The sequence below is a fragment of the Podarcis pityusensis genome (assembly GCF_964106645.2).
Source record: "Podarcis pityusensis genome assembly, chromosome: 6".
NCBI lineage: Eukaryota > Metazoa > Chordata > Lepidosauria > Squamata > Lacertidae > Podarcis > Podarcis pityusensis.
Genome location: NC_138030.1, coordinates 40,117,343 through 40,143,826, shown reverse-complemented (window position 1 = coordinate 40,143,826; position 26,484 = coordinate 40,117,343). Strand labels below are relative to the sequence as shown.

At 45.1% G+C, this 26,484-nt stretch overlaps 1 protein-coding gene across 1 annotated transcript; it reads right to left on the bottom strand.

Moving 5' to 3' along the window:
• Positions 1-1,798: 1,798 nt before the first annotated feature.
• On the bottom strand, positions 1,799-25,771 carry PM20D1 (peptidase M20 domain containing 1). The gene is made up of 13 exons (XM_081009076.1): positions 25,345-25,771; positions 20,419-20,505; positions 18,527-18,762; positions 17,437-17,523; positions 13,265-13,398; positions 11,848-11,967; positions 10,489-10,564; positions 9,050-9,111; positions 8,562-8,640; positions 6,554-6,625; positions 5,893-6,061; positions 5,163-5,262; positions 1,799-4,218 (listed from the first exon to the last, which is right to left on the bottom strand). The coding sequence occupies exons 1-13, from the start codon at positions 25,625-25,627 to the stop codon at positions 4,092-4,094; spliced, it is 1,632 nt and encodes a 543-aa protein (XP_080865202.1). The 5' UTR covers positions 25,628-25,771; the 3' UTR covers positions 1,799-4,091.
• Between the last annotated feature and the right edge of the window lie 713 nt (positions 25,772-26,484).

Below are 26,484 nucleotides of genomic sequence, written 5' to 3'. Positions count from 1 at the left end.
TAAAGGGACCCCTGACCATTAGGTCCAGTCGTGGCCGACTCTGGGGTTGCGGTGCTCATCTTGCTTTATTGGCCGAGGGAGCCGGCGTACAGCTTCCGGGTCATGTGGCCAGAATGACTAAGTCACTTCTGGTGAACCAGAGCAGCGCACGGAAACACTGTTTACCTTCCAGTCGGAGCGGTACCTGTTTATCTACTTGCACTTTGACATGCTTTCGAACTGGTAGCTTGGCAGGGGCAGAGACCGAGCAATGGGAGCTCACCCCCTTGCGGGGATTCGAACCGCTGACCTTCTGATCAGCAAGTCCTAGGCTCTGTGGTTTAACCCACAGCGCCACCCACGTCCCTTTTAGAGAGTTACGGTCAAATCTTAACCAGAGAATGATGCCCTTAAATCTACCGGTATTCCATTATAACTCCCGAGTCTTTATTGGGCTAATGTGCTAAGACCACACCCTTGGCTCTAGTTAGAAAAGCAGAGTGTGATGGGGCCCAACAGTTAAAAGTTGCAGGAGCATGCTTGCCAAAAATCAAGCTCTGCTGACCTTCATTCTTCTCTTTCTCTGTGAAATTCATTTGACAAACACTGTCAGGCAAAGCAGATAAGGGGGAGGGGGAGGGTGTTTGCCCCATTTCCAGGAATTCCCCTCACCCCCGTGCTAAAAAAAGAGGCCTAAATCCTCTTTTCAGTTCAAAGTGTACTACTCACTTTTCAAAGAGCACAACCTGCTCAAGAAAACCTGCCAGAAATATATTTTTAGGGTGAGCTGAAGGAGCCAAGAGTACAGGATTGCAAATGAATGGGAACCCCCATCCTCCTCCATGCGCGGGAATGTAGCATGGTGATTTCCCACTAATTGCCCAGGGCACGAGCAGCCAAAGGCTACAGAGCACAGCAAACATTGCGGCATTTATCAGAAGAGCCTGCCATCCATGCCCCGCTTTCAAGCATATAGAAGTATTATTTATCCCTTTGGTTTGTCATTACTTTGGCTCTATTACAGGAGTTAAAAGCTTGTTTTACACCAAACAAACTTTCTGCCTCTGAGCAAGTCGGCCGAAATACCTGCTGTATCACTGCAGGATCAATGGCCTAATGGCTGGAATTAAACTAGAGGGCAGGAAATGTGAATTAGCCCACTCCACTCTAATTCATAGTGTGAATGCAACTAATACAGGACCCTAAGAAAAACAATAATTTTCTTGTTTATACATTGAGCCAAGTTGGAGCTGCAACAAAATGTTAAAGTATGGAGTGTTCCAGTTAGGCATGCCTTCTTCCAGGACACTCCATTACATTTCCACCTACCTCCCGTTTTTGTCTCTCCCTAGAGACAATCAGCAACCAGTGTCTACTTAGCATGCTCATCTCTCCTTGTTTTTTTTTGGGGGGGGAGGGAAGGAGTGGAAGTTTTCTCTTAGGTTTATTTAGATTATGCTGTATTTCTGCAAAATTTGGGATAATGACATTTAGAGATAACAAAATCTAATTTTATTCAAGCACTGTATTGAAGGCTGATCCATTAAATGCCTGAGGGATGCATTAAAAAACCTGATCCATTAAAAGCTAGCGCATGTAGGTTATGAATCAAAATAATTTTTTTGTCAAACAGAGAAAGCCTTGGATCCTGTTTACTGACTGGAAAATAATGGGAGTTTTATCCTGTTTTTTCTTTCTTTTTTCCTTAGAATGGTTTTGTTTTGATGACAATCCCCCCCCCCCCAGCTCTTATCAAAACTCAGGTACAGAGATATCTGTGGGATAGTGCAGTGATTAATAGACCATGTTCAAACAGTGATCACACACATTGTAGTCCTTTTTTATTGTTTTCATAAGAAAAACCTGTATCAAGTCTTAGTTATTATCACATCCAGATATAGCTACAGTGTAAATCCATACATAATTGTTAAGAAGTTCATAAAAATCACAGGCCTAGCTCACACATAACACTAAACATTTATTTTTTTGTTAAACCATGGCTGAGTGTTATGTAAAAATTCTGCCCAGGGGCTTAATTATAATTTGTTTACTGCTAACAAAGGCAAAATCTTAAACCACGGTTTGTTATTAGCTTATAAATCTTGGTTTGTTAAACTGTGGAGTGATCATATGTATGAACCCAGCACTTCCTAGAACCATGGGTTTGTTTTTTTCTAACCATCACCCTCAAATGTTTATCCCACTACAAAGGCACAAAGCAAGAGTAACTGGAAAACAGTAACTGGAAACAGCCATGGCTTGTTTAATCATCTGTGGGACAATTTATGGTTAAATAAACCATGGCTTAGTGTTATGGGTAAACCAGATCACAGTGTAATAATCCAGTGTTATCGCCATTTCTAGTTGTATAGGCTTCACTGAGTCACATTTTATTCCAGAAAGACTAGGGAAGAATACTGTTATAAATCAGACCCTTAAAATTTGCATGTAAACATCCCTGAGGAATTTAAGCATTTAAGACAAGTTCTTTCTTTCTTTCTTTCTTTCTTTCTTTCTTTCTTTCTTTCTTTCTTTCTTTCCATAACCTGTATATTACTTTACATAAACAGCACATTTAATCTTCTATACAGGAGCAGATGAATCAAGTTCTCTTTTGCTGAGCAATTATGTAATCAAATTTAAAGTGACAAGTTTCGAGAAAAAATGAAAAGCAGCACTAGGGAGTGTCCTATTGCAACATCTCTCGTGGGGACTATAGATGAGAGTAGCAGCAAAGACACAAGATCCCTGGCTCCTATCAGGATTCAAATTAATCTTCTTCCTGTCAAGTGTACACCCACTGAAGGAAGAGAGAATTGATAGGACATCCAGAAAACAATGCATTTCAGAAGTGAAAATGAAGAGGCATGTAAATCAGGCTCTGAGTAGAATAAAAGAACTTGAATCCAGTGAAATACATCTCTCTAAGGGTGATTCCAGGCTGGGAGAACTTGGTAGCACACAATCATTGCTGTTCTGTTTTAAGCTGGAAGTGGAACAGCAACTCTGCTTCTAGACTTCTAACACTCTTTAGCTAACTGGTCATCATCGTCCCCCACCTTTCCCCAGACCCAAATGTTTGGAACACCATTGTGTAGAGGAATGGTAAATTAACTCCTTCACTGCACTCTGGATCATAGCCCCCTGCCCCACAGCTGCCATTTAGGGCAGGCATAGGCAACATCAGCCCTCCAGATGTTTTGGGACTACAATTCCCATCATCCCTGACCAATGGTCCTGTTAGCTAGGGATCATGGGAGTTGTAGGCCCAAAAACATCTGGAGGGCCAAGGTTGCCTATGCCTGATTTAGGGGAATGGAAGAAAAAAAAGATATAAAGGCAATGGTATTTGGAAAGGGTAGGATTAAAGTGATTCCTTTTTCACAGAAGCAAGGGACAGGCAGGCAGGGACTGACAGGAATAGTAGGACAATATTCCTCTGTAAAAGAATCTCTCCAGAGAATCTCTCAAGATTGATAACCCACTTAGAATCGCAGAATTGTAGAGTTGGAAGGGACCATTAGGATGATCTAGTCCAACCCCCTGCGATGCAGGAATATTTTGCCCTCTTTACAGAGAAATGCTATACCTTCCATTTAAGGGAACAGTGCAATAATCTTTAGGATGTAAACTTTATACAGCAATAATATTTTCTGGGCTCCAATACCTGCAGTAGCAGCCTGCGGGTGGCAACAGTGAGGCTGCATTGCTCTCCTGGCTTCCCAACGGCATGGAAAAGGGGTTGAGGCACGGAGAGACTGGTGTGCGGCAGCTAAGCCAATCTGACGCTCCTGCCACCATGTGCTGCGTCCCTCTTCCTCTTGGTAAGCGGCAGTGCCCCATGCTGTTGGGAAGCTGGGGAAGCAACACAGTACCACCCACACAGCCCACTACTGAATACAACATAGCATAAGTTCGATATGTTCATTTTGATCCAAAGTGATTTGTTCTATGCTTGCTTTTATATTTCACAACTGCTTGGAGTGCGGTACAATAGTTTTGCGACTTAAAATTTGTATGCTATGTTCCAAAACTGACAGCAAGATGGAATGTAGCGTTTTTGTGCAATTCTGATTCCTAGTAATGTTCACAGAAGCCTTCCTATTTTGTTTTTATAATTCATGGTTTGCATGTGGCTCTGTGGATTGGCTGATATCAGAATTTTGAATCAGTTGGAAGATAAATTGCACTTGCTTTTCATAACCTTCAATAGATATTCGTTCATTCAACCCGTGGAACCTGATTGGGGGGGGAAAGAGAGAAGCAGCTATGGGGTTAAGGCTATAATAGGTTAAATAATTGTGTAACAGGGATATTGTATTATGTTCCACAAAAGACTGAAACATGCTACAATCCCTTACAAGGGCTTTTCTAGCCACAAAGTTATATGTAATACGACTCCTATTTATCACAAGGATGCTTATTCCAAGATAGCAGATGGTCCATAAGTCAGCTGGACTTAAGACTGGTAGCTTTTGAAAAAGAAACAAGAGAGTAGAAAGTTGGGATGCATACCAGCCCACTGACCAGGAGTCCTGGCCAGCTCCATTATAACAGAAGCCAAGGAGTGGGTGAGATATGTTTGGGTTTACTAAGGCATATAGATGAAACTGATTTGTCACTTCATTCCCTTTTACTGTGTACCAATGAAGTGTGGCTAAAATGAACTAACCACATATAAAACTTGTTGTGAGAGATTAGAAAAACAAGTATTTTATTACTTTATACCTGACTAGTCTTGAGCTTCTACATTATTAATAAAAGAGTCAATCGCAGCTCAGTTCTGAATACTACCTATTAGGGGAGTTCTAAAGGAAATCCTAAAATGATTGGAATATTCATTCATTCATTCATTCATTCATTCATTCATAAATAAATAAATGGTTGCCTATTATATAGGAGCCCTATTTCCAACTACAACTAGGAAGTGTTACATATCTGCAGCCCAAGCAATGTCATAACAGAAATGAGGTCCTAAAGAGATGCTTCAATTCCAATCTGCTTTTTATAAGGACAGGTACAAGATCTAGCCCTCCCTCTATTTCTTCGGACTAGTAGGGAAACACTATGGGCATTTTAGAAGTGTTGCTCTCTGTCAAGTTTCAGTTGCCATGTCTCATTCGTTTTGCTAGTTCTCATCTGGTGTTTTCACTAGGAAGAAATTGTCAAGTAGAATACTGTACCTTGGCAAATCTTCGGGTTTAAAAATCACTGGGTTAAATCGATAAATAGCATTTGTAAGGTTGACAAAGTGTCTGCTGTCAGTGTTACCAACACATATACCTGGAGGAGAAATCAGTATTTTGAAAAATTAAAACTGGTAGTGTTGAAGTTAATATTGCATTAGCATCACAGACTTCAGGAATTAGATTCCTAGCTTCCTTTGAGTGGCACTGGAAGCTATCTGCCTTACTTTTCCTTAGGAGGTTTTGAAAATTCCGCCTTTTATTTATTGGAGCAATGGAAGACAGCTATACATTTCAGAAAAACTGTGCCCATTGTCATGTTTAAATGTTAACTCTTTACATAAGCAGACATTTTGAAACAGACTGCAGGGCTAATTGGTAGTTTTGAATTGGATCAGAATGAAGTTATTAAGGGCAGTCCAACAACAGAGCTGCTCTAAAAGAAGAAAATATATAGCCTGGTTTCAGCCCCATGTAAACCTGAAAAACTTGAGGTACACTGATTGCCAGTTTCCTGTTGACTTTTTTTTTTTTTTTTTAAATGACCACCATCTTAGGTCAGAAAGAGAGGAAAACAAGCGTTTCCAGTCATTAATAGTGAGTGTGTGTACGCACGTACCTGTTGAAGGGGATAAAATAGAAAGAGAATACTCAGAAAATGAAAACAAAGTAGAGGTTGTTAGGTGGAAACAGAAGGGGAAAACAGTAATAATGCATTTGCCAGTACCTGGAGCTACACTGCCAACATCTGGGAAAACATCCTGGATGGTCTGGCGGAAAACCTGTACTCCAAAGGTCTGGTCGTCCCAGGGGCTCACTGGGAGTGGATCAAAGGCACTTTCCATTTCTATCTTTACTCTCTTGTCATCAATTGTTTTGTCTACTATGCCCAGGACCTAAGAACACACCCAAAGGAACAAAGGAGCTAAAGTAGCAAGGTGACTTCCATTATGGTATTAGCACAGATTGCAAACTCTTAAGTAACACTTTGCAAACCAACTAAAGATGCACAATCAGGACAGGAGCCTTTTGGGACCTCATTGTGGAAGTCTGCTTTCCTGTTACACAATGGGATAGGTAGAGATACAAAGCATTCAGTTTGGGGTTACTGCCTCAAAAGACCTTCCTTTAGGCCCCTTCAACAAAGATACATCCCCAATGTACCAATCACTTTTGCTGTATTAAATAAATACAGAAAAAGATGACAAGCCAGTTCAGAAGTTTCTTGAATGGGAAACCATGTTTAACTGCAAAAAGGAACACAACCATAGACATACCAATTATTAAACTTTCTAAAGTCTCCTGGCCAAACATGAGGGCCAGGGAGGGTGGGGGGAGAGAAACAATAACCTGTTAATTTAACAAACTTTTCAGAATAAATAAAATACCTCATCAACTGTTTGTGACGAATGGATGCGGAAATTCACAGTTGCATTTGCAGAGGGGGGAATAACGTTTGACTGGAGAGGAGAGAAAGAGAGAGGGCTTAAACATGTGACAACAAACCACAGTCTAAAATATGAGCTTCAGAACCAAGGTAATTTCACCAGTAATTTCTGAAGCCAATGCACAGTCCTCAATATTAATTCAGCCTTGCAAAATTATATTTATGCGAAGGTGATTCTTGCCTAAAGTGTCACCGTTCATGTTCTTTGCTTAAGCCACTGAATGAAGGTCTGCTTTTCCTCCTTGACAACCTAGGGATGCATTAGACATGCATGCATTTGTTGCAGCACTGACCTATGATGTGTGGCAGTGAAAGGCTCACTTATTTTAGAAAAAGGTGGGCAGGCCCGAGCTTTACTCAGTTCATCCATGCATGGACCCAAGTGCCTGCTGAAATGAGTACATGTACAACTGGCATCTCCTCTGTCATACAAGAAAGGCTTGGGTCTACTTTCCAAATTTCAGAATGAAAGAAGAGAAAAGATGGGAGCTGCTCATATCTCAGTATTTGAAAGCATGACCAAGGAGTGTGTGCTAAACTGACTTTCCCCCTTATCCTCTCAAAGGGCTGTTGGAAGGTGCAGCTTTATCTTGAGGGAGAATCACATTACCAGGTGAGGAATGCATGGCAAATGAAAATGTACAATTTTTTTGAATGGTGAAATGACTATGCCTTCAATTATAAATGTAATGTAAAAAGTACATAGTGCTATTGCAATATTTTTAGAAGCAACAATCAAACTCGTTGCAAAAAGTGTATAATGACTAATCCAGTTTCATTATGACTTGTTGCTAAAAGTTATTTAAAACATGAAGCTTTAATTAATCAGTTTAACTATACAGATCTGTTCTTTGCTATACAGTACACTGTACTACTGCATTTACACAGGGCAGTTGGAACCACACGGCACAGCTATACTGGAGAACAGATCTGTCTCTTTAAATATGGGCCTGATCTAATCATGCATAAATAGGGGAGATGTAGCTTTAAGGTGCATAAGGAAGTTACATGCAGGTGCACATTCCTCCTCAGTTCACCCCTCCACCACCCAAAGTTACTATTTTCCACCTTCCAGATTCCAATATCACAAGTGAGCCCACCTGAGAGTAAAGCAGTTGGGAACAAGGGATGTGGGTTCAGCCACCTCCTCATGCACCCCCTTTGTGATTTAACCCAAATACCTGCATGCCACACATGATTGAGGCAGACCTCCATTTAAAGACACAGCTTTGTCACCTCATGTGTCGTTTGGGAGACAGTTTTAAAGCAACATAAAAATGATAAAAGCAAAGCCTACTGTATCTCAGTCCACCTCTGGGTGTCACTCTTTAACTATCACACCAAGTAAAAGCCACTAACAAACCACTTTCACTGTTTTGGCAAGCTCAGGAGCTCTTCCTCTGTTACATTTTGGGGACCTCATGTGCAAGTTTTTTAAGGTTACACCTGTTAATGCTAAGTGTGGATGTTACAAATAACAGTTTCAATTACAGTACAGAAACATTGATAAAGAGAACACTGACTGGCTGGGTGATGTGCACCAAACAGCTAACCAGGTTTCTTGCTATGAAATGTATGGAATGGCTCTCTCACCAACTTGCCATAGGAGCTAAAATACTGTGATCATGAGGTTCTATTTTAGTAAAACTCCCCTCTTGCAGGGACTGACTGAAGCGAAAGCTTTCTGCTCTACTAGTTCTAGAAACTAAGCCATTCTGAGGACAAGCCACCATCAATAACAAATCCCATACTAAGAGGGCATGAATCGAATTGACATTCTTAGTTCATGGGACGATGCCAGCAGTGAATATTCAGCATGGAAGGAGAAACGGATTTGTATTCCTATAATTCACTGGTACTAGTAATATTGAAAGCTGAAAATGTAGTTCTGAGAAATTTAGACCCTCATTACACTTTATGGAAAATCCAATGAATTCGTACTACAGTACCTTGACTCCTGCATGAAACATAGTGATTGCAGTGGTAGTCCGAACTAAGGCATTGGTGGTAGGCGTCTGTTCAAGAAATCTGTGTAAAGATTTAGATGACACAAAGTTCTTAGAGATCAGAAGTAAATTAATGTAGGATTCTGCATTCCATAAGTCAATACCAATATTTTAAATCAATAAATGTACATTTGTTTCTCATTTTTTGTGCATCTTCCCTTGAGGTTGCATTTAAGAGTATGGTTGCATTTTAACCACTGTCCATTCATTTCTTTGCAATTGCTTCATGAAGTGGGCACTTTACTGAATATTGTTTGTGCTTGTGATATGCACCTCCCCACACCCTCATGGACTTATTATTTTGCAAACTTTTTAAGAAAAATGCTTTTAAAAATTGTTTAGTGACAGCATGCTCTCCTGTGGTATCCCAGCATAGGAAAGCTCTTGTTGCTGTAATAAAAATGTGACGAAATATCATGTTTCTTTCTTACCTTCCAACAAGTGGTCCAAACAGCCACAAATTTGACATAATGATATTTAGAGGGAAGCTGAACTGAAAAGCAAAGGGGAGAAAAGCAGTACACATCAGCAAGTCTGGATTAAGAGAATGGTTTCTTCTGATTTAACATTTTTTAAAAAAACAACCATGTTGAAGTAGTCTTCTAAGTGCACTTTAGAACTTTCCTGTATGCAGGAGACAGGCCAATGGAAGAGCTGTGTGGGTAGGGGGCAGGAAGAGAACTGTGCACATAGAAGCAACACGTAGGAGAAGGGAAAAGTTTGTGAAGTTCTGGATCAAACCAATAACTCTACAAGGATAGGGTTGCAAGCACAGCCCGTCCGAGATCCAGGCAGTGGTGGAGCTTCATGCTCCAGCACCGGGGAGTGGAGAGCAGGCAGGGGCGGGGTTTGTGCACGTTCTGGGGGCGTGGCGCCCAGCGCGGGAGAGGAGGCAGCCATGATGGCACCCCACTGGGATCGCGCTGCCGGGGGTGGTGCGCTCCCCCTGCACCCCTCTTCCTCCACCAGTGGATCTAGGATGCAGCTTGTGGCATTGACCTTGGACAAGTTACACAAAAAGCAACTGCAATGAAGCTTTCCAATGCAATACAACTCTCCTATTGAACAACCTTTCCACCAAGTAGCTGATATTAGCTTGCTCCAAGTAACAAAGCATGATTCAGCAGTATGGGAATGACTCCCATGCTAACTCTACACCCCCATGCTTCAGTGAGTTTCCAGTTGGATCAAAGTATACTTTGCTGTTTAATTCAAACTGCCATACTATAGCTTGTGCTTGCCTTCCAAACAACAGTTTAAAGTTGCCCTGGTTTGAAGAAAAGTACGGTCAAACCTTGGTTTTCGAATGTCTCGGCTGCTGAAAGTTTTCAGAAGCCAAATACCAAAAACCTGGAAGGGAATGCTTCTGTTTTTGAACGTGCTTCAGAAGTCGGATGGCTTCCAAGGCATGTTTCTCAATTTTCCCCATTGAACTTGCTGACAACCCTTTGATCCTTGGTTTTTGAACGTTTTGGAAGTTGAACAGACTTCTGGAATGGTTTACATTCCAAAACGGAGGTTCCCCCACAATAGTTTGATTGCTCAGATAATGACAAACTGTGGTTTGATCAAAGTAGGAAGAAACTGAAGAAAAGGTTTGAGATTGTGGGAGTACATGAGAACTATAACTGTAAACGAGGCTTTGATGTTATGTGGGAACTGAGCCGCTGTGGCAGAATGAAACCTGTGGGGGGGGGGGCGAGGAATGGAAAGTTGCTATGAACTCTATCAATTGGGAATGACTCTGAAAATTCTAAAACTCTGACTAGCAACAAGTTTAGAAAATCATAAGAAATCTAATGTTAACACTGAAAATTTAAGGTCACTTCACTGAAATCACATGAAAGAGTGCATATTGTTGAATACTTACATCTGGTGCCAATTGCTCAAACATCAGGATTTCAGGCCCATGACCAAACAGATTGGGCATGGGATGCTGCTCCAACCTATAACAACAAACAGCTATCTGACTGTAACAATCAAATGCAAGACGGAAAATAAACAGGCTCCACTCCTATTACTTTGATTCATGAATTTAGGCAGAAGTCTGCAATGTCTTAGTCATCTTAAAATTGCTACTTTAGTTTCTGCTACAGATAAGTATCATGATGATGTTAGATTTCAAAACAGAAGCTGAGTCAGTGATAATTTGAAAGCTGGAGGAAATTCTCGGGAAGATATGCTATAAATCTGATTTATTTCGTGTTTAAACTGGGAAGAGATCATGTCCCAATCTGAATGGAGGACGGTAAAAGACCACTGCAGTGTGCTTTCAACATTATGTGAGGCACTGCTTTCTTACTGTCCATTTCCCATGCAAAACCAACATTTATCCATATACCGAGGAACAGGAACAGTCCAGAATGTATGGCAAGATGCTGGAAGGTCCCCATGGCTGGATCTAAATGTGCAACAGTTCCAGGCTCATCACAAATGCTGGTGGTAGGTTTTCTAAAAATCAAACTAAGCCCTCCCTCAGTAAAGGCACACATAAACCCCTTCCCCACTATATCATCAGTATGTATTATAAAACCATACATACACATTCTACTGCAACAGGTTTCTAAATATGCTTTTAAAAAGCATTTGCATTGCCTTCTAAAAGTCTGTAGGCACTGGCAGTTTTTGTTTGGGAGGGAGCTCCATAACTCTTGGGCTGCGGCAAAAGCAGCCCCATTTAGCATTCTGGTAGATTTCAACAAACAGGTTTGTCTCCTCAGATGATTTGCACACTTAAATAAGGAGAACATGTGACTTAAATATCCATGTTGTTGTTGTTTAGTCGTTTAGTCGTGTCCAACTCTTCGTGACTCCATGGACCAGAGCACACTAGGCACTCCTGTCTTCCACTGCCTCCCGCAGTTTCGTCAAACTCATGTTCGTAGCTTCGAGAACATTGTCCAACCATCTCACCCTCTGTCGTCCCCTTCTCCTTGTGCCCTCCATCTTTCCCAACAACAGGGTCTTTTCCAGGGAGTCTTCTCTTCTCGTGAGGTGGCCAAAGTATTGGAGCCTCAGCTTCAGGATCTGTCCTTCCAGTGAGCACTCAGTCCAACATAGTGTTCTATAACCATTAGTGTCCCTTATTTCTGAAATATTGAACTGGCAACTCAAGGTACTACAGAGCAAAATAATTTATGTAACATCTCTAGGCTACAATCAGAATGGAGCTTATTTTTAACTAGACAGGTATAGGATTTCACTATTACCAGGAAAGGAAAATACTCACTTGGCTAATGCTTCAGAAAGAATGCCAATACTTGTCCTCTTAGGTGGTGCAGAAGAATGACCAGGCTCTGATGTCACAGTGAAATTTGCTGTAATTTCACCCTTTTCTGTGATACCTATTCTGATAAGTTGGGGGAAATAAATTATTTAGATTCAGGATGTAAGAATTCCCCCTCTATCTTCTAGTTAGACAACCATTTTGACATCCCTGCTATGCCATGCAGCACAGTAGGATCCCTTGTCAGTGTCCCTTTGGCTCCCTCAGCTCTGGAAAACCCCACACCTACCCAAGATCAATTTTCTCCATCGCTCAGCTACCATTCCTCTTTCAGCAATAGTGCCCAGGAAGAGGAAGTGGTAACAATCCTAAACTAGGACCTGTTTACTAGCACTTAGTACTCTATAGCTGGGGGGCTATTCCAATGAGACATTACACAGGGTAGTTATACTGACCCTAAAAGAAGATGAGGCGTAGTATACTTTTGTAATAATCAACAGCAGGGCTGTCTTTAGCATATGCACTGCCGGGGTGCAAAGATTCACCCAGTGCCCCCAAATTTAGTTTAGAATTCATAGTGCGCTCTAGGCGCATTTTTGCAGAAATGGAAAACTAAAATCACATGCTGAAACACATGTGTAGTAGAGCCCTAAGTAGTTAGTCAAAGAAAATGCTGACAATTAGCGAAAATAAACATTTTTAAAAACAATTTCTCTATACGAATTTGAACTGTAAGTGATGAAATTAAATTCAATTTGCAATGTTTCACTCAGAGTCAGCAGCACCTTTGACACAACTGGCAGGCAGGTGGCGTGAGATCAATCGTGTCAAAGGTGCCACTGACCCCGCTGCCGCATAGCAGCTCAATACAATACGTAACATAATATTTTGATGTAAGAGTTAATTTCGTGTGCATGGTGCCATTGAGAATGACAAGTGCTGTCATTGAGTTTGACAAGCGCCGCGGTTGTGAATGACAAGCGCCGTTTAATCTGACAAGTGCCACTGCTGGTGCAGTGCATCTTTGGTAAATGAGAGCACACAGTCGAAAGTCCTTTAGTGAAACAGTAGGTATACATTTCGGTAATATCTAGGTATATATTATATGTATTTTGTTTTTCTAGCTTGATCAAAATTATTTATTATTTCATAGCAGGTAGATAATTAAAGCTTAGGCAGCTTCAGCGGTGGGCACCTGGTGCCCCCCAGAATTCAGCGCCCAGGTGCCCCGCACCTCTTGCACCCCCAGGTAAAGATGGCCCTGCTCAACAGCATGGATAGGCAAAACTTAGGTGAAGATTTACTTAGATTGTTGATTCCACACACTCCAAGTAGATCAGGAACAATGTTTGACTCCCAATTGTTTAACAAGAGCAGCAACTGCATTTATTGTGGAAAGTTCTCATCATTTCTTACTTACGAAGCTACTGGTTTCTCTATTCCAGTGACAATACCATCAAAGATGAAGCTTCCTTCATCAAGCACGAAAGAAAGTTGAATTCCTCTAGATTCCAATTCAGCCACAATCTTCATGGCTCCTTTTCCACCCCCCACCTGAAAAGCCCACAACAAAGTCATCTCACCAAATGTCATCTCATTCTGTCTCAGGCAGCAATAAGCATCCAGTGCTTCAGTGGAAAAAGACAACTGCTATACAGGTTTTAAATATACCGTATTTTTCGCTCTATAGGACGCACTTTTTTCCCTTCAAAAATGAAGGGAAAATGTGTGTGCGTCCTATGGAGCGAAGACGCCATAGCCCCGCGACCCTCTCCCGGCTGGAGAGGTGACGGGCGGCTATGGCAAGAGCCTCAATAGCCGCCCGTCACCTCTCCAGCCGGGAGATGGTCGTGGGGGGCTGCTTTAGCCCCGCGCACGCTCTCCCGGCTGGAGAGGTGACGGGCGGCTATGGCAAGAGCCTCAATAGCCGCCCGTCACCTCTCCAGCCAGGAGAGGGTCGCGGGGGGCTGCTTTAGCCCTGCGCGCGCTCTCCCAGCTGGAGAGGTGACGGGCGGCTATGGCAGGAGCTTCTATAGCCGCCCGTCACCTCTCCAGCCAGGAGAGGGTCGCGGGGGGCTGCTTTAGCCCTGCGGGCGCTCTCCCGGCTGGAGAGGTGACGGGCGGCTATGGCAGGAGCTTCTATAGCCGCCCGTCACCTCTCCAGCCAGGAGAGGGTCGCGGGGGGCTGCTTTAGCCCCGCGCGCGCTCTCCCGGCTGGAGAGGTGACGGGCGGCTATGGCAGGAGCTTCTATAGCCGCCCGTCACCTCTCCAGCCAGGAGAGGGTCGCGGGGGGCTGCTTTAGCCCTGCGCGCGCTCTCCCAGCTGGAGAGGTGACGGGCGGCTATGGCAGGAGCTTCTATAGCCGCCCGTCACCTCTCCAGCCGGGAGAGCGCGCGCGGGCACCCCGCGACCCTCTCCCGGCTGGAGAGGTGACGGGCGGCTATTGAGGCTCTTGCCATAGCCGCCCGTCACCTCTCCAGCCGGGAGAGGGTCGCAGGGCTGCTGGAGAGGTGATGGGCGGCTATAGAAGCTCCTGCCATAGCCGCCCGTCACCTCTCCAGCCGGGAGAGGGTCGTGGGGGGCTGCTTTAGCCCCGCGCACGCTCTCCCGGCTGGAGAGGTGACGGGCGGTTATGGCAAGAGCCTCAATAGCTGCCCGTCACCTCTCCAGCCAGGAGAGGGTCGCGGGGGGCTGCTTTAGCCCTGCGGGCGCTCTCCCGGCTGGAGAGGTGACGGGCGGCTATGGCAGGAGCTTCTATAGCCGCCCGTCACCTCTCCAGCCAGGAGAGGGTCGCGGGGGGCTGCTTTAGCCCCGCGCGCGCTCTCCCGGCTGGAGAGGTGACGGGCGGCTATGGCAGGAGCTTCTATAGCCGCCCGTCACCTCTCCAGCCAGGAGAGGGTCGCGGGGGGCTGCTTTAGCCCCGCGCGCGCTCTCCCGGCTGGAGAGGTGACGGGCGGCTATGGCAGGAGCTTCTATAGCCGCCCGTCACCTCTCCAGCCAGGAGAGGGTCGCGGGGGGCTGCTTTAGCCCCGCGCGCGCTCTCCCGGCTGGAGAGGTGACGGGCGGCTATGGCAGGAGCTTCTATAGCCGCCCGTCACCTCTCCAGCCAGGAGAGGGTCGCGGGGGGCTGCTTTAGCCCTGCGGGCGCTCTCCCGGCTGGAGAGGTGACGGGCGGCTATGGCAGGAGCTTCTATAGCCGCCCGTCACCTCTCCAGCCAGGAGAGGGTCGCGGGGGGCTGCTTTAGCCCCGCGCGCGCTCTCCCGGCTGGAGAGGTGACGGGCGGCTATGGCAGGAGCTTCTATAGCCGCCCGTCACCTCTCCAGCCAGGAGAGGGTCGCGGGGGGCTGCTTTAGCCCTGCGCGCGCTCTCCCAGCTGGAGAGGTGACGGGCGGCTATGGCAGGAGCTTCTATAGCCGCCCGTCACCTCTCCAGCCGGGAGAGCGCGCGCGGGCACCCCGCGACCCTCTCCCGGCTGGAGAGGTGACGGGCGGCTATTGAGGCTCTTGCCATAGCCGCCCGTCACCTCTCCAGCCGGGAGAGCGCGCGCGGGGCTGCTGGAGAGGTGACCGGCGGCTATAGAAGCTCCTGCCATAGCCGCCCGTCACCTCTCCAGCCGGGAGAGCGCGCGTGGGGCTGCTGGAGAGGTGACGGGCGGCTATAGAAGCTCCTGCCATAGCCGCCCGTCACCTCTCCAGCCGGGAGAGGGTCGCGGGGGGCTGCTTTAGCCCCGCACGCGCTCTCCCGGCTGGAGAGGTGACGGGCGGCTATGGCAAGAGCCTCAATAGCCGCCCGTCACCTCTCCAGCCAGGAGAGGGTCGCAGGGGGCTGCTTTAGCCCCGCGCGCGCTCTCCCGGCTGGAGAGGTGACGGGCGGCTATGGCAGGAGCCTCTCTGCTGCGCCTTTCCGCTGCTCCCTGACCTGCTCTTTGGGGCTGGTGGTGGGCTTCCCCCCGCCAGCCCCAAAGAGCAGGTCAAAATGAACCTGAAGCCTGGAGAGCGAGAGGGGTCAGTGCACACCGCCCCCTCTCGCTCTCCAGGCTTCCAAGGTAGCCGCCTGAACGCACCTTAAACGGCACCTTGTTTTAGAGCGGGAAAACAAGAGGGGGAAAGTTCTCCCCCTCTCTGCGCAGCGCCTCCTGCCACTTCGCTGAAGGGGCGCTGGGCAGAGAGGGGGAGAAATTTTTTTTCTTGTTCTCCCCCCTCTAAAACAAAGTGCGTCCTATTGTCCGGTGCGTCCTATGGTGCGAAAAATACGGTATACACACACACTTCTACTGGAGAGAGCAATTGATGTGTGGTGCTCCAAACCATTTAACCTTGCACCTAATGAACTAATTTCATTCCGATATATTACTTGCTGAATCTTGCTATAGGTCTGCACTCAAGAGGTAAATTGTGGCACATAATTCCTCAAGTGTAGCAGCCATTAGGCTAACACAAGGTTAGGGAACCTCCAGCTTCCAGGCCAATCATGGCCCACCAGGGTTGTTTCACCAAACCATGTCTACCCAGCCATTAGCTGACATTACTGGTGATGTCAGCTGATGGGCGGAAGGCCAGGGTTTAATCCTGTATTGCCTGTGTGATCTTTTATCCAGCAGGGGAAATATTCTCTGTTAAAGATATTAAAGATGGGACTGAGTTCAGCACAGGACTGGGCATTTAAAAGAGAAGGAGAACTTGCAAGTCTTTTGCAAGTCTTCCCAGTCTCAAGCAAAGGCAGAGAACTGGAGTAATCCCCTCCTTTGCTTGCAAAACCCACCTATTTTCCTGCCTCCTCTGACAAGTGACAGGAAGGGGGGGGAGAGGTATGTCTTGCAGGCAAAAGCATCTTAAAGCACTTGGCAAAAGCACCCTCCAGGCTGCTTCCAAGGGCACTGTGCAAGTCTTCCCGTGTTTAGCTTTTAAACCCTTGACACTAGGTATAAAGGGGAAGCAAGGGAGACTTACAAAGCCGCAGGAGGGATTTTGACAGGCAAGTGGCCTTGCTCACCTGCCAATATGTGATGTCGTGCTGTTGGACAGGTCAGCAACCCCACCCACCTGTCACATTTGGCATATGAAGCCAATCCTGATGAGGAATTGGCACCCAGAGTCAAAAAAGTTCCCCAGCCCGGGCTAGAACATACTCAATTTTATGCAATGCAAGTAGTACAAGTAACATAATCCAACAAACTCTAATAACAAATCCATATTTGTTTATGGATAGCTTCTATTATTACATCAAATTGTAAACGCAGTGAAGACAAGCTCCTAACCCTCAAAACTTTTTTTTTTAAAAAAATTGGGGGCAGTGTAGGGCTGGATACAGAATTGTAATGCTAAACAACACAAAAAATACACATTCTTCCGCCTATGCAAAGCAAAATCCATATTCCTATGCTGTCGACAGTTGACTAGTCAATAGGCACCTACCACTGCAGTGCATGGAAAACCTTTTATCAGGACAGCACAACACCGTTAAGGAGTCTCCATGTAAAAAGAGCAGCAGGCTGACCCACTCAAGTTCAGTATCTACTGTTTCAGCCTTTGGAATGAGCTATAAATCTAAAATAAATAAATATGGGGGAAATTAAAGACACATAGAATACCTCTTCATCATGCCCAAGGCCAATATAGAAAGACCTGTGAGGTCTGTAATTTCGTCTCAGTAAGAATTCTAGAGCATGCAGAATCCCCTGAGGAATAAAAAATAAAATGTTAAACACTGTCTATTTTGCACCTTGGTTACAGAACCTGTTCCATATTAACAGCAACTGTTGTGGGGAAGCATGAAGGACTGGTTTTGGCCCAGATTAGAGGGTGGGATTTGAGAATCCAATGGCATTGTACTAACCTTTGATTGAACCAAAACACCATTTAATTGTATGAAACTTAACTTTGTCAGTTGACTGGGATCGGATTATAGATCAAGGTGGGAAAGTCCAAATCACAGAGCTAAAAAAATAAATAACGCTTTCAAAAATTATATGTAGAAGCTTTGGAGCATCTATTTAGCCTGTTCTTTGGAAGAAAATGGAGGAAACTGTCTTGTGGAAATGCCTGTGCCTTGGAAAGTGGTTTACTGGATGAAAGTAGTGCACACTGAACTTTCTGTATGAGCTCTGGTAGTCAGTTCTTGCTTTGCTTGCTGACTTTCAGGCTGCAGCACTTTATCCAGCTGGCTGCTCCCTCTGGAACCAGTTGCCAGGTTCCTATCATCTTCTTGATTTCCAAATGTCAGGGGCAGCAGCCCACTGGCCTTCTGTACATCCTTCCTTCTCTCCCTACTTTCAGGACAACCTTTGGCCCAATGGTGTCCACAGAAATAGTATACTAAGTCATCAATTTAAAGCAAAGCAAAATATACTCATATGGCTAAAAGGTTCTTTTTAAAGTGCACTGATTTATGTTTAGCTTGCAAAATAATAATAATAATAATAATAATAATAATAATAATAGGAATAATGGGAATGCTTCTCCTCACACTGTGAACAGATAATAATAATAATTTATTATTTATACCCTGCCCATCTGGCTGAGTCTCCCCAGCCACTCTGGGTGGCTCCCAATCAAATGTTAAAAACAGTACAGCATTAAACCAGTGAACCATCATTAATGTGGCATGCCAAACTTTGTGGGACAAACACTTTGCACCCCACCCACCCTGCAAAGGGAGGTACATTTACAAAATACATATACCATAACAGAGTTTTTGTTATCAAGTGTTCCTCTTCCATATATAAACCCATCACGTTCCTCAGCAGAGAAAGGGTCACTGACGTCCCACCCGTCTGGAGAAGCTGGAACAACATCTGTATGTGCAAGCAGCAGGTAGGGCTGCAGCTGAGCGTTAGACCCCTGGATGGTGAATAGGTGGCTATATTCCCCAATAACTTCATGTTTAATGAATGCTGCAGAAAACACTGCAGGAAAGGCTTCAGGGAAGAAAAACAGAAGGGAAAGAAAATTAGCAAGGGTTCCTCCAAAGTTTGAGGTTAAGGATTGGACAAATCAATGGGGACATATTAACCTTTGGTATTCAGTGCAACAGTTGGTATATTATAATGGCTGATATATTTCAGAAAATGGGTAACTGAAGGATGAGGAAAGGCATAGCACACATCTCTTGCTGGTCCCACCACCCTATGGGGTGGAGGAACAGAGTTTAAAGCAAACAAAAGGATAAAGTAAATTATAACAACAACAACAACAACACTGTATTCAAATTGTTAAATAAAGAAACAAACAACAGAAACAATGAAAGCCACTCTTCATATACAGTGGTGCCTCGCAAGACGAAATTAATTGGTTCCGCAAGTTTTTTCTTCTTGCAAGTTTTTCGTCTTGCGAAGCACGGTTTCCCATAGGAATGCAATGAAAATCAATTAATGCGTTCCTAGGGAAACCGCTTGCCAGGCTGGCGGTGTGGAGAAGGGCTTTTCTCCCCACCGCAAGCCTTCAGGACAGGTACGGGAACAGAGGGGAAGGCGCGCAGCGCTTTCCCTCTGTTCCCGGGGCTTGCGTGGGAGGAGGGTTTTTCCTCCGCACCGCCAACATTCAGAACAGCATTCTGAATGTTGGCGGTGGGAAGGAAAACCCTCCTCCCACCCCAAGTCTTCAGGAAAGCCATCCGAAGCTGGGCGGCGGGAGGAGGCGTCCCCCCCCGCCCGGCATCGGAGCTTCGTTCCGATGCCGGGCGGGGGGAGGAGGCGTTCCTCCCCCCCCCCCGCCCGGCATCGGAGCTTCGTTCCGATGCCGGGCGGGGGGAGGAGGCGTTCCTCCCCCCCCCCGCCCGGCATCGGAGCTTCGTTCCGATGCCGGGCGGGGGGAGGAGGCGTCCCCCCCCCGCCCGGCATCGGAGCTTCGTTCCGATGCCGGGCGGGGGGAGGAGGTCCGAGGACAGTGGGGAAGACGCGCTGCGCTTCCCCGCTGTCCCGGAGATTTCCCTATGGGCTGTCGTCTTGCGAAGCAAGCCCATAGGGAAATTCGTTTTGCGAAGCGCCTCCAAAACGGAAAACCCTTTCGTCTAGCGGGTTTTCCGTCTTGCGAGGCGTTCGTCTTGCGGGGTACCACTGTAATTTCAATCTTTTCTGAGAACCCAGTAATTTTACCTGTTTGACTGGTATTGACCATAAAACGTATAAGGCCAAAATCATACTACATTAATCTACTCTTGCATAACAACTGTAGCTCCTGCATTTATTACCACACTAAGAGTATATGTCAAGTGCTCAAAGGTCTTCACATGGGGACAGAGGTCTTTCCCAGGCCTACACAGAGATACTAGGGTTTGTACTGGCATGTTCCGTAAGCAAAGCACACTCTGCCATTTAGATGCAATCCTTTTGTGTAATTTATCACAAAGATATAAATACTTTTTTTAAAAAAGAAGGATTTATTTACAATTGTAAATAGTTCCACAGTTGCTTCGGTTCATTAATTTGCATTCTACTCAATAATAAATCACATTTTTGTCAGCTTACTACTTTAGTTTTGTCGATAAAGGCTCTTCTTTTACGACACAAAGATTAGATACTCTATTAAGTTAATGCCCATTTGCTAGTTAAAAGAAGGAATTTAAGTTCAAATACCTTTACGAATATATGGCTCAAATTCTGCCAGGGCTGTTGTATTTTGATCATTTGCTGAGAAGGAAACTGTTTGCATTCTGATGGCACCTTACATAAAACATAAAAGAAGAGATTTCGTGACTTTCTCAGACAGGCAATTATTAAAACAACAGTGCAATGCGATAAACTCTCCTTCCCTGCAAAATAATGTAAAGGCTGTCAAGATGCCTATTCAAAGGATTAGAAGTGCCACTACCAGTCGGCTGACAGAGCCTGCAAATGTCATTCCCAGTTACAATATTTCTGAGAATATTGTGAATGGCAACTGGGTCTGGAGTCTGCTGCATTGCTGAATGAGTGCATTGCACACATTAAATGTGCAAATGGTGCCCCTGATCAAGTGGCTGAGTGAGATCCCCAGACTCCATTAAGCAAGAAGATGTCTGTACATCTTGTATCACATTTCATTTTCATATAGACAGTAATACGAATGAATGAAGTGGAGTCTGCACCCTATCCCCACCCCCAATCCACATGATTTCATTGGCAGGGTCCTGGATCATATGTACCTATATATGATATCTACATGAAACCACTGAGTGGGGTTATCCAGAGTTTTGGAGTTCGTTGTCACCTGTATGCCAATGACACAGTTTTACTTCTCATTTACATCTGCAGGTGAGGCAGTGGACATGCTCGACTGATGTCTTGCCTTGGCAATGGACTGAACAAGAGCCAACAAACTGAAGCTCAATCCAGATAAACTAAGGCACAGTTAGTGAGTGGTTACTTAGACCAGATGGATGGGAGGCTGCTTGTCCTTAATGGGGTCACACTTCATTTGAAGGAGTGGGTATGCAGCTTGCGGGTACTTCTGGATCCTTTGCTGTTGCTTGAGACTCAGGTGGCCTCAGTGGCACAGAGTATCGTCCATCAGTTTTGGCTGATGGCCCAGCTGCACCCCTATCTGGACAGGGATACCCTAACTTATGTTGTCTATGCTCTGGTATCCTCTAGGTTCGATTACTGCAATGTGTTATAAATGGGGCTGCCTCTGAAGAAGGTTCAGAAACTTCAGCTGGTGCAGAATTTAGCAGCCAGGTTGCTCACTGGGGCAAGATGGTTTGAGCATATAATGCCAACTAATAGGCTACCTATAAAGCCCTAAACAGCTCAGAACTGCAATATCCCAAGGACCCCATGTGAACTGACTCATATGCAAGGTTTCCCCAGTGTGTAAATAAATTTGAAAGCCTTGCTTACTGGGAAAGGCAAGCTGAGTGTGCTGGCTCAAGAAGGCTGGAGATGTCTGTGGGTGGTTCCAAGGGATTGAGTAAACACGTTTTTGTGTATACGCAGAACTCTTGGAACCGAACCCCTGCATTAGATGCAATCGTACTGTAATTGGTTTTAATGTTTATATCTTGTTGTAAGTTGCTTTGGCTCACCTCTGTGAATAAAGTGACTGATAAATAATAACAACAACAATAAAGATACATTATATATTAACTGATTGATGCGAACAAAATTAATATGTTTTTGGTAAACATTCAAAGAGCAAATAAACGGAGAACAGCGCTGTATGACAGGCAGCCAGAAAAGTAGAAGCACCAAATTTCAGCGAGCAACAAAGAAAAAGGCTAAAGGCTAAAGTCACAAAATGCAGACAGGCTATAATTTTGCTCTCCAGAATTACCATCGGTGACTCTATGAAGAAGCCTGAGACAGAAACATTTACTTTGAAGAAATGAATACCTTTTCCACCTGATTTCATCATTGCATTTGTGACTTCAGAAACTAACTTGTTTTCCCACAATTACATGGTATAAATTCTACATCAACAGCTCAACAAATCAACATTCTTCAAAGGTACTTAAATACAGGAAGATCAGGAACTATAAAATGCCATCTTATTATTTATTGTGTGTTTAAAATTCCACTGACTACTACACAATAAATAAAATAGACAGAGAGCTGCCAGAAAGGTTTATAATCTAGTAGACATACTGACGCTGCACAAATTGAAGTCAGTTCGATGGAGAGACAGAAAAGGCGGGACCTTTAATGCTTAAACAGCTGGGGGACAGAGTACCCAAAGAAATGATTTTTCTTATATGAAAATGCCCACATGAACTTGCCCAAATCTGCATTGGAGTCCAAGCTCCAGGTGCCTTCACATTCAGAAGCTAGTTAGATGGTGACTTGGAAAATGACTTTTCAGTGGCTGTGTCATGTGTGTAAGACATCCTTGTCATACAGATCCATGAGGCACCAACATCATCACCATCATTTAGATAGCACATTTGCAACTAAAAAAGCTCCAATGTTTTTAATATGCAATCTGTAGTTCTGACTTTTTGTCTGATTTTGATCTGATCTGTATTTCATTCTGCTTCTACCAACTGTGGTTGATTATTTAAATTGTACATATTTATTCTTTTAGCTAGTTGGATTTTTAGTACGTGACTCTGGATTTGCAAAATTCTTAAATAGCATATGAATATTCAAAATAAATAAAACCTCCAGAGTTCTGGTATATTCATAGCATAATGACCAGATTGAACTTATTGACATTGGCAGTAGATAGTAAATGTACCTTGACTAAAAAGATAAGCTTATCATTAAGAACAAGATAACTAGAAATATCAAGGGTTGGCTAAACAGAAAAGACACACGTCCTCACTATCAGGCTCCTCCCACATGGCTATTTCCCGTACAGAAACCGTATGTATACTGCAAACAAGCCTCCTAAGTTGTTTTCTTGTAACCGTAAGATACAAGCATGGGTAGACTGAAGGATAACATATTGTTTACACAATCCAATGCCATTGCAACAAACTATATGTAGATAAAATCAAGCCTTTAAAAGAAACATATTGGGAAACAAAATAAATGCAAAACCACCCTGTCTTCAAGCAGCTCACTTCTCAGGCATGAACCACAAATCTGTTGATTTTATGTTATAGACACTAGAAATACTCAATATGCCCAATGATCATGTACTGCTGTGCAAGAAAGCACAAAGGATAGTCCAACTAAGGATTCGTCCACAGTTCTGTGCCTAGAAAGCACAAGCCTGAGAAGTTTTCTGCTTGTCCAGTGTTTTCTACACACAAGTCCAAGCGGTTTTTAGTTTTCCCTATTTTCCCTGGGGAAACCTGCTGCTTAGCACTGGATTGGAACAAATGTCAATTTGCAGAAAAACCGATTGATGTTTGTTCCAATCCAGCAGTAAACAGTGGATTTTCCTGGGGGAAAGGCCTTAAGTAGCATCCCACAACTGGGTATAATGGAATGCATTATTGCAGAAAGTGATGCATGCACAATTTTTACAGTGCACTGCACTGCACTGCACTGGGTTGTATCTCATGATAATCCTACCCAGAGCAGTCTCACTGAAATTAAAAAACCTAAATTAGCCATGTCTATTAATTTCAATGGGTCTACTTTATACAACCCTATGATCTAATGGTGTATTTGGGGGGAATCCGTAAGAAATATGAGCATCCAGGTTTCTGCACTGTGGTGGTGCTGAAAACCACTGAGTCTGTGAATCCTATTGTTCACTCTGCAGAGGAGAATGCAAGCTGTGATTCCATAGTTTTGTGTGTAATACAGTGGTACCTCGGGTTACTTTGCTTTGTTCCGGAGATCTGTTCTTAACCTGAAGCACCACTTTAGCTAATGGGGCCTCCTGCTGCTACTGCGCTGCCGGAGCACGATTTCTGTTCTCATCCTGAAGCAAAGTTCTTAACCCGAGGTAATATTTCTGGGTTAGTGGAGTCTGCAACCTGAAGCGTATGTAACCCGAGGTAGCACTGTATAAAGAACAGTAAATATTCAGCTACTATAATGTTAATATGGGGGCTGTTCCAGTACAGCAAATTGACGGCTGGCTGAAAAATCATGACCATGACCAAATCTTTTGATTCCCACATTAACTCGGAAACTATGGCAAGTCCATGCTCTGCCTTTTCACAAGTGCTTTGCTTTCTCAAGCCACACACACTAGGTTGGTTGAAACTAGGGCAAATAAAGGATCTCAAAAGAAAGACATTGTAGATTACCCTACAATGGTATGCAAACCTTCGTATGTATATTCAGAAGTTTGTCCCACTGAGTTTAATGGGACTTACTCTCAGATAAGTGTATAGAATTGCAGGCGTAGCTGAAGGTGGAGGGGGGAAGACTCACAGAACCGTAGAGCTGGAAGAGAAGTCATCTAGTCCAACCCCCTACAATGCAGTCATTATGAACTCCTACGAGTATAGCACGAGAGGGTAACCCGCCCCCCTCGAAATAACAATGAACACACACAAACCCTTCCTGGACCCCCTTAGTAACTTGAAGAAATGGCTGTTTCCCCATAAATATGATAACCGAATCATAAACCGGAAGCTAAAACGAGACTGCAATCCTAAGCGTGCTTTACTTGGAACGGTTACTCCCATCAAAACGAGCAAAGAGAAAATAAGTTGAGAATGGGGTGTCCATGTGAAACATGCCGTCATTCCTCTTTCAGAAATATCACAAAAACTTGCCCCACCCTGACACGCCGTTTTGGCTCCAGCGGTGCAACTGAGGTTCAGATCTGACAGGGAAAAATGGGTCTGACCCACTGAACTCCAACTCCCAGCAGCCCCGGCCAGCGCGAAAAGCTGGTCAGCAATGATGGGAACCGCAGCGACCCCTGGAGCCCCAGGCTCCCATGTTTGACTTGTATTATGTACTTTATTTCAAAATGAGGCAGTGTGCAGCCCAGCTACGTTTGGCGACCCATCTTCTTATTCTGCCGAACTGTGCCCCGAAGTCCTACCCAAACGGCAACGCTGCTTTGCCCCTCCTGCACCCTCTTCCTTAGGAGACCGTGCAACTTTTACTCTGAGGGAAGCAGCTCCCGCCGTCTTCGGCCCCTCGACCCATTTTATTGACTTGTGTTGAGTTTACCTTGCAGCGCCTCTTTGAGCTCCCGCCGCTCTTGGGGACTAAACGAGGGCTCCAGGCGCTGCTGCCGGCTCCTCCGCGCCCAGAGCTCCGGAGCCGGCGCGGGGTTTCGCGGGGCGTAGGTCCGGACCAGGACGACGGCCAGCAAGGCCAGCACAGTCCCGCACAGCGCCAGTAAAGCCACCCAGAGAGCCCCTCGCGCCCGGCCGCTCAGCGCCGCCATCTTGGCGCCTTCTGGCCGCCGCTCGGGGTCCCTCGGAGATCGGCGCGTCCCCCTGCGAATCATTAATGGAGCTGGTTACTCATCACAAGACTCCCCGGCGGTGTGGGCTCGAAGCGTTTACCGAGTTCCTCGAGATTTCAATGGGACTCGGCTTCCTCCTAAAATAATTTAAAAAAATGGCTAGGCAACACAAGCGTGTGCCTGCGTAATATCGGCCGCGTTTGGGACTGCAGCAGCTCTTCTTGGTGTTAAAAACAAATGGGGAAGGAGAGCAGTATGTTGCAATCCTAAGGCTGCTGCCATTCACGGTTACCTGGGAATAAGTCCTATTGAACACATTGGGGCAGGGCAAGGCAGGGCCTCTCATGAGGCAAGGTAAGGTGACTGCGGGGGGCGGGGGGGACACGGGACGGGATGGACAGGACAGTATTGCCAGGAGCAGCAGATCCGGCCTCCCAAGGAATGCATCACATGGAGATCTTCACTTGCTGCCTGCTCCTGATGTAGAGCTCAGTATTCCTCTTCCAGGCAGGGGACACATGACTATGGTTTGCATCAGGTGCCAAAATGTCTTGGGCTGGCCCTGCTGTGGTGCTTGCTTCTGAGTAAACGTGGCATGCATAGGATTGCGCTGCCCCATAAAGAGTGAAAATAGCTGTGTGGGTCCATGGGGGGGATTTCAAAGAAACAAAGTTGTTAATATCTTTATGAGGACCATCAAAAATACTAGAGAGTAGCAAACAAGATTTCTAGAACCCCAGAACTTCTGGAACTAGGGGTGGTTGTGGGACAGAGGTGTTCCTGGGCATGAAAAACCAGATCTGCACATTGTTTGGAATAGATGAGGTATTCAACATGGAAGCCAGTCTTTATCAGCAAGGTTGGAGATTATTTTCAGACAATGCTGTAGGTAAAGAGCT

What these genes read in the sequence shown, in the direction of transcription:
- PM20D1 (XM_081009076.1), bottom strand. Translation starts at nt 25,627, where the DNA reads ATGATTCGCAGGGGGACGCGCCGATCTCCGAGGGACCCCGAGCGGCGG. An exon ending in TGAGCCATATATTCGTAAAG is followed by an intron (nt 18,763 to 20,418) that starts GTATTTGAACTT and finishes TCTTCCCTGAAG; the next exon opens with CCTTTCCTGCAGTGTTTTCT. An exon ending in CTTTCTGAAGCATTAGCCAA is followed by an intron (nt 10,565 to 11,847) that starts GTGAGTATTTTC and finishes TTGTTGTTATAG; the next exon opens with GTTGGAGCAGCATCCCATGC.